The sequence below is a fragment of the Panicum virgatum genome, chromosome 5K (assembly GCF_016808335.1).
Source record: "Panicum virgatum strain AP13 chromosome 5K, P.virgatum_v5, whole genome shotgun sequence".
Classification (NCBI taxonomy): Eukaryota; Viridiplantae; Streptophyta; class Magnoliopsida; order Poales; family Poaceae; genus Panicum; species Panicum virgatum.
The window spans coordinates 61,662,087-61,670,036 of record NC_053140.1 but is presented as its reverse complement, the minus strand read 5'-3'; the positions used below and the strand labels follow the sequence as shown (position 1 = coordinate 61,670,036).

Genomic DNA, 7,950 nt, shown 5'->3' with positions numbered 1-7,950 from the left:
TTTTGGGGATATATTCACGGGGTAGATGCGAAGCTATCCTCCAAGTTTCATTGGATTTGGACTTCGTTTGCACGAGATTTGCCATTTGGAGCTTTGATTGCGGGCTGTCTGGGAGCGACCGGTCTGGTTAACCGGTCTGAAGTTTGAATTTCCCAGCCCGACCGGTCTGACTGGTCTTGGCAAGCGGTCAAACCAGTCTGAGCCAGTGAAGCTGCTCTTTGGGGAGTTTTCTTGCTATTGTTTCCGTTTCGCTTCCTATGGCGTTTCGCTCAGAGATAGATAGTCCTTAATCCTTAGCTCTCTCTTTCTAGGTTCGAGGGCTTGTGGTGATTTTCGGGATATAGGCCGACGGTTTGAATTTCGGAAGAAATTTCGATCGGTTCCTATTCACCTCCTTCTGGTCGCCAGTTTCAGTCCCTCGAGAGTGACAGAGGAGGAGTTTTAAAAAAAAAGAGTGCATGAAAAGGAGGAAGGAAGTTGAAGAATAGCACCAGTGAAGGGCCAGCCCACCAGCAGCACCAGAGTCGAGTCGGGAGGAACGACGACTTCCGCGAGTGCAAGTGCCAAGGTAAAGCCGCGCCAGCGAAGCGAGCAACCCAAACAAGAAAAAGAATTCCATCCAAATCCCCAAGCCGAGTCGCCGATCCGCGCGCCCCCGCCCCACCGCCGGCGAGGCCTCCCCCGATCCACTCACCCGCGCACCAGCCAAGCAGAGGCGCCGCCATGGACGCGGGGAGGAAGAAGAAGTGGCTGGCCTGGGCGGTGGCGGCCGTCATCTTCGTCGTCCTCATGCTGGTCACGCCCGCCATCCCGCAGAACGAGGACTACCACGACTTCGCCGACCAGCGCACCCTCTTCCTAGGTAGGTACCCACCCAAGCTTCAGTTTTGACGGACAACCCCGCGTCGCGCCTCAATCGCCGCTCTCCCCCTGCCCCCTCTGGCCTTACTATACCAGCCTAGCTAGGAATTCCCAGTGTGGCCGACCACTTTTACCGCTTGTTTCCTCGATTCATAAACTGGGGCCAAACTACTAGTCTTGCTGATAAGGAGCCTCTTCTAATTTTGCAGGTATCCCCAACACGTTGAATGTGATTTCAAACACCCCCTTCTTTTTTGTCGGTGTCACAGGCCTCATCCTGTGCCATTACAAAGATTACTTCAGGCTCAGGTGCTGAATGGACGCTCATACAAGTCTGTTCCTTCTTCTCATCCTATTTAAGATTTTAAGCACTCTGATGGTAAATCTGCTCGCAGCTCACAGGGGGAGCTGTTGTTGGACGCTCTTCTTTGCTGGTGTCACGGCTGTTGCTTTTGGTTCTTCCTATTACCATAACAACCCGAATGATGCCACCCTAGTTTGGGACAGATTGCCGGTGAGCATCTGTTGGTTTTACCGTATATATGCCATGGATCTCATAGACCCCCGTAGTTTATACCTGTCTGAACACCACAATGTCGATTCAACATTGATGTAGGAGAATCAAGGGGATTTGGCAAAGAAATGACGGAAAGATCATGTCTCTGACTTAACTAGGATCTGTTAGCTGATATTCCCCCGTAGACTTGTGTTAACATAATAACTTAGTGGCGAGACTAAATGGGCATCATCGCACAACCTTTGTCCTTACTTATGTTCTTTAAATTTTTAATGTGGTGAATGTTGAGGTATTACCTTGTTTGTCCAGATGACGATTGCTTTCACCTCGATCATGGCCATTTTCATGATCGAAAGGGTTGATGAAAGAGCCGGAGCAAAGTCCCTAGCACCACTTGTGATTGCTGGTGCCCTGAGCATCCTTTATTGGAGGCAAGTTATCTCAAGTGTTCAAATATTCTCCCCTTCAGAATATTTCGATTGTGCTTTCAGCCCCTCCATTTTTACTGTCTATACTCTATGCAGTTACTTTGATGATCTTCGCCCATATGCAGTAGTTCAGTTTGTTCCATGCATTGCTATACCTGTTATGGCTATAGTAATTCCACCGATGTACACACATTCAAGCTACTGGTTGTGGGCCGCAGGTTTGTGAGTGTTGCTCAATGCCATTGTGATGTATGTTCTTTGGGTTGTTTGGGACATTATAATTAATGAAAGGTTAGGACTTTATATGTAGATGGAGTAAAATGTGGTATTTGCAAATTATTGATTTTCATTTGATGTCAGCCTTTCAGCAGTTTTTTTCCCCATATGTTGTTACCTGGATTTTTGTAGAACAACACATGTCTAAACAGAGATCTGCATTGCTGGCTGCTAGGGATTTCAACATTATTTTCATACGCAGTCTGGGTTTTCTATTTCTTCTGATTTGTCAAATAATTTCAGGATTTTACCTCCTTGCCAAAGTTGAAGAGGCTGCTGACAAACCTATCTATAAGTGGACTTATCAAATTTTTAGTGGTCATACTCTTAAGCATCTATGTGCTGCAATGGTACCAGTTTTCTTGGCTCTAATGCTAGCTAAACGGACTATTGAACCAGAAAGGTGGGCTCCTACTGCTTGTTTAAAAACAACATTATTTAGTACATGTTCATCTTGTGTCGCTCTCATATGACTGATAACAACTTGCTGCATTGAGTACACCATGGATATAGATTATTTGTTGTCATACGTAAAGATCTGCATCTGTGTGGCAATGTGACTCATAAAATTTTCTGACATGCAGGGTAAGCTTGCTCCATAAATGGAAGGTCAGTTGGGTTACAGCGAGGGAGAGCTATTCCAAGGGGTTTTTTACATTTTTACCACTATAAGGAAGGTCACTCGCTGGTTTAGCACGCTTAAACGGGTCCCTACAGATTTAGCACTACTTTAGCTGGAAATCTTACGTTTTTACCACTTTTGCCTACGTGGCAGGACACGGCGGCAGACCACGTTGGCGCCCGGTCAGCAAGGCGAAGCGAAATGTCTTTTGTGCCCCGCCCCTTTGTTCATGTGCCCGTGACCCCCGGTCCAGCCCGTTGAGTGGGAGTGGTCATGTCATCGATCAGGCAGTGGGCGTCGCCGGAGCATCGTTGCCACTGGAAGGTGGTGACCCCCAACACGACGGTGGCCATGGCGTTCGGGCCCCTGGCAGCGCAGCGGTATGGCTCGGAGCTGATGCTGCGGGACGCGCTGGAGGGGCACGGCGACATGTACCGGACGCTGCTCAACGCCTACTACAACGCCCCCGGCGGGCCCTTCCTGTACCCGACCACGGCCAGCGTCATCGACCACATGAACGGCGCGCTGCTCAGCTCCACGCAGAGGGTCCTCATCGAGGGGGCGCGCTTCCGCAGGGCCAACGCCGGCGGCGGAGGCCCAGCCGGGCGGACAAGGCTGCCGTGCGTCTTGACGCCCTGCTGCTGTGCCGCGCCGCCTCCCGCGCCCAGGAGCTAGCAGCTATGCTCTGCTATGCTCTGCTCGTTGATCTACTTACCACTAGCTAGCAGTACCAACAATTGCAATGCAGAGAGGGTACGGTCATGAGATAGATTGATGCAATTACTAGCTAGTCACGACTTGCATGTTGTTCGTTTCAATTGTCGTTCCAGCACACCACCAATGTCTGAGTCATCAGACTGGAAGCTCCTTCTTCCTTGATAGATGTATGTTGCTGACCCTGCAAGCAAGGGAGGACTCACTGATCTATCTATCTATATCTATAATAGCATGAGATTGATGAGAGAATGCGCGGTCCAATCTGAATTTCAGTTTCAGACTTTCAGTTTACTAGTTACTACTGCAGAATACCATTCTCTTTGACTTGATCATGAACGACCAGGCTTGGCTTGATTACAACCACTTGATTGATTAGTACTAATGCTGCACTACTGATAGAGAGGAGAAGAAGAGGAAATTATTAAAGGAGAGGAGAGGGGCTGATCTGAATGGGGTTGGCTGGTTGATTGATCGACGGATCGGAGGAGCAGATCGGGCAGAGCACGAAGCCGTTCTCGTTGCACTCCCCGCAGCGCACCACCACCGTGGTCCGCCGCCTGCGACCCGCTTGGTTGCCGGGCACGGGCACGGCCACCTTGCGGCTCCCGGAGCAGTCGAAGCAGGGTAGGAAGCTCGTGCCGCCGCAGCCGTCGCAGCAGTAGGTGCCCGATCTGGGCAGGCCCTCCAGCAGCGGCGCCAGCAGGCCCTGCTCGTCCAGGCGCAGCACCTCCTCCGCGCCGCCGACGTTGAGGGGGAGCGGTCAACGGGCTGGACCGGGTCACGGGCACATGAACAAAAGCGGGGGCACAAAGACATTTCGCCTCGCTTTACTGACCGGGCGCCAACGTGGCCTGCCGCCGTGTCTTGCCACGTAGGCAAAAGTAGTAAAAACATAAGATTTCCAGCTACAGTAGTGCTAAATCTGTAGAGGTCCGTTTAAGCGTGCTAAACCAGCGAGTGGCCTTCCTTATAGTGGTAAAAATATAAAAAACCCTATTCCAAGGATAGGAGTACAGTTAACGTGGACTGCAACTACGCTGCTGTTTCAAATACATCTGACACAGTAAATATGCATCTAGCATTCGGCACCTGCGTAAAGAAGAAATGCAGGGCACATCTGAAACAGTAGGAAATCCACCCCAACTGACTTTTATCGCTGCTAATCATAGTGCGCGATACAGACATACTACAGTCGTTGGCGACCAATCTTGTACATAATAATAATAATAATAATAATAATAATAATAATAATAATAATAATAATAATAATAATAATAAGTACTGGAAACCATCTTTCCGTTACAAGATGGTGCGTGTCATCAGGATGATATAGTTTTGTACTCTCTATGACTTTGAGATCCAGATTGCTTTTGAAGGCATGTACAAATTTGCCCCCGTATTGAGGCCATAAAGAGGCGGCTAAAAGAAGAGGTCCTGCAATTTTTCTTCTAAATGATACAGATCAGAATGGCCTTCATCATCGATCTCTTGGATCTCGCTGACCGGTGACCGCTTCCTCTTGAGCATATCGTAGCCATACCTCCATTCCTTGACGTCGGACTTGGTTGACATGGCTCGACCAAGGGCGCATAGGGCGCTGGGCAAGCCACGGCATTCTGCCACCATCTGCTTAAAATACCAACACTTCGCTATGTCAGCGGCGGAAACTCACGATGAGATAGAGCAAGACAAATATTTGAAACAGTATTGTAAAGCTTTGCTGATTTTTGCCCAAATTAAAACAAACATAAACAATAACCTTTTTGGCGAGGTGCTTGATGTGAGGATGAGCATCGATGTTTTGTTCTCCGACTTTATCCTTGAAAAGGTTCCACGCATCATCCTCACTCAAGCACTCCATCTGGATAGTAGTGCTGCTTGAACACCCCATGTCAGCGCAGATTTGGTGGTTCCTCGTCGTGAAGATGACTTTCTGCCTGCGCCCAAGTGGCGTCGGCAGACCGACTGCCGCAAGATCAAGCCTCTCTCGCACATCATCAAGGAGCAACAAGAAGGGTTTGCCTTTCAAGCAAGTGGAAATAGGGACATCTGGCGTCTGCTGTATGTTGACGGAGATGGCATGGTGTAGGCTCCCCACCGTGCATCCAGGGCCGGCCCCAAGGAAGAAGACGTAGGAGAAAGAGGAGCCATGCGCGTAAGAATCGCGCACAAATCTAAGAAGGGTGGTCTTGCCCACGCCGCGCATGCCCGAGATCCCCAGCAGCGAGGGGACGACTGTTTGACGCTCCACAAAATCAAGCACCTTGGTCTCGTAGGAGGCCATCGATCTCCGGCGGCGGCCGCGTAAAGGGAAGAGATTTCTGCCAACATGCAGAATACTCCTAGCCTTCATCACCGATCTTGTCAGAGTCTCCACCACCAGGCCTTTTCCTTTTCTAACAGGATCGGTAACCTTTCTCAGCAACTTGGCTGCTGCTTGCTTGCTGATCTGGAGCAGCATGTCGAGCGCATTTGCGTTCACGCGCCTTACGTGGGTGGTGGGTAAGTAAATCATGAGGAGACCGGTAACATAACAAGCATAAAGGAAGAGTATATGTTCTGGATTTGTCCGCCGGATGCCGTGAGGGATCCGATATATCAATATAACCGCCGCACCAAATAATAAGAGATAAACAGGAGGTTTAACTGCAAGCCGTAACCGTAAACCAGGTCGAGGAATCTGATCCCTGTCCAGGAGCGGATTCAACGGTGGGTCTGGAGGAGCTCGAGCCCCTCCTACCATTGAAAATACTATGGAGCCCTTTTGGGAAGAGGAGGTTGAAGGAGGAGGAAGAGGAGAGCCCCTCCTGAGCTCAATCCTGCCACTGCCCCTGGCCACGCGAGTCCTATGAGGGTCGTCCATGAATCGAAGAGCGTCGTGACGTACCTTGGCTGCACACCAAGCCGCCGGCCGCTCCAAATGAATCTCCAAGACTCACTGCCCCACGTCTACCCCTATTAATTTGAGAAATAAACGACCCGGGCGGGGATATGCTCAAGCCAAGAATCGAGACATCCGGCCCGGTGGAGAGGTGCAGAGCGGCCAATAAGCTAATAAGTGCCGCCGGCTTTAGAGAAGATAGATGGCACCAAGTAAAGCTGGTTTTGGGATATGGACAACGCTCGTACCTTGGATCCTCCAACCACCACTTTTTTTCCATATATAAAGATTCTCCTCAGCCCATGCCCTCTTCTTGACCAGCCACCGACAACTCATTGTCGTTCTCATTGTACATGGAGATTACATCGTTCCATAGGATTGCAGGTACAATGCCATTCAATTCCAACATTTTTCCTATTAATTCCTATCTACATTCCAAAAGGAGTCTTATAATGTTATTCCCAATGGAAGTTTCGTAATAGTTTCACTCTCGTTAAATAATAGGACATTTAATAAATTTTGATGATATGGTAAGACAATTATGAAGAGAGAAGGAAAAAGTTTCGTCAAGATGAAATTAGGTATACACCATTTCTAAAACTATGAAATGTGTTGAAACAGTCGTTGGGGTTTAGAGAATTTTATTTCATTTATTGTGTTCAATCACGTGCATCATAATTAAATGCTATGCCTAACCTATGATATTGTGAAATGGAACTATGCATTGGAAACCATGGTTCATTCAATTTGTTTAGTCCTCTATCTTTATTTTGATCAAGATTTTCAACTAAGCTACATCTATATACATACAAGCTACTTAAAAAAATAAACCTTGAATGGATGTCAAAAAAAATCTCTCCATTCTCTCTATTCCAAAAACACAAATCTCTCTATCTTTAAAGTAAGAAACACACATCCTAGCCATAAATGATGAGAGAATCAAGTTGATAAACTTTAGAATATTTGGATAGGTGAAATCACCAAGAAATAGTTATGAAAAAAAAATTGGGCAGCACCTCCCTGGACGTGCAATGGCTTGAGCTTAGCGAGAAAAAAGGGGGGAGGGGGTGTAAATAGCCTGGATGCATATTAGTACCAACCGGTGTTAATAGCCAGTACTAATATGCACAAACTAGCTTATAATAACTGCCAGTATCAATATACAGACACTAGCGCCGATTGGTGTTAGCAATAAGTACCGGTGTGCGTCTTATAAACACTACTAGAAAACAGGCCAAAGGTCCTGGCCAAAGGTACCGGCTGCAAAAGCAGCTGGTACATTTGGCCAGTGGCGATCAAAGGTAAGGTGTTTGATACCGGATTAAAATATCACCCGGTACCAAAACTTCAATATAGGAACCAGTTAGTGCCACCAACCGGTACCAAAAACACAAAGAAGAATAGGTACCGGTTGGTGGAACCAACCGGTGCCTAAAGGGTGGACAATGGCACCGGATTTTGCCATGGCCCGGTGCCGCCACGTGCCCACAACAAAGGCACCGGTTGGTAACATCACCCGGTGCCTATGCCTTTTGTTTGGCACCGGTTGTTGAGCACCAACCGGTGCCTTTGAGCCACGCCTATAAATACCCCAACCCCTCCCCCCTCCAAGCTACCGTGAACTCACTGTTCATGGCAGCTGAGTGAG

The 7,950-nt window shown here is 48.4% G+C and overlaps 2 protein-coding genes across 3 annotated transcripts; one reads left to right on the top strand and one right to left on the bottom strand.

The window, feature by feature from the left end:
• Positions 1 to 506: 506 nt before the first annotated feature.
• On the top strand, positions 507 to 4,613 carry LOC120709324. The gene is made up of 8 exons (XM_039994936.1): positions 507 to 862; positions 1,071 to 1,170; positions 1,264 to 1,375; positions 1,688 to 1,809; positions 1,903 to 2,024; positions 2,326 to 2,485; positions 2,667 to 2,727; positions 4,425 to 4,613. Exons 1-8 carry the CDS (start codon positions 724 to 726, stop codon positions 4,548 to 4,550), a joined length of 942 nt encoding a protein of 313 aa, XP_039850870.1. The 5' UTR covers positions 507 to 723; the 3' UTR covers positions 4,551 to 4,613.
• Positions 4,614 to 4,654: 41 nt separating this feature from the next.
• LOC120709323 (probable disease resistance protein At1g63360) lies at positions 4,655 to 6,554 on the bottom strand. 2 transcript variants are annotated; one of them, XM_039994934.1, is made up of 2 exons: positions 5,181 to 6,540; positions 4,655 to 5,050 (listed from the first exon to the last, which is right to left on the bottom strand). In XM_039994934.1, the coding sequence occupies exons 1-2, from the start codon at positions 6,282 to 6,284 to the stop codon at positions 4,841 to 4,843; spliced, it is 1,314 nt and encodes a 437-aa protein (XP_039850868.1). In that variant the 5' UTR covers positions 6,285 to 6,540; the 3' UTR covers positions 4,655 to 4,840. The 2 variants fall into 2 exon arrangements, with proteins under 2 accessions (XP_039850868.1, XP_039850869.1); XM_039994935.1 differs by having other exon boundaries at positions 4,664 to 5,047; positions 5,181 to 6,554.
• Between the last annotated feature and the right edge of the window lie 1,396 nt (positions 6,555 to 7,950).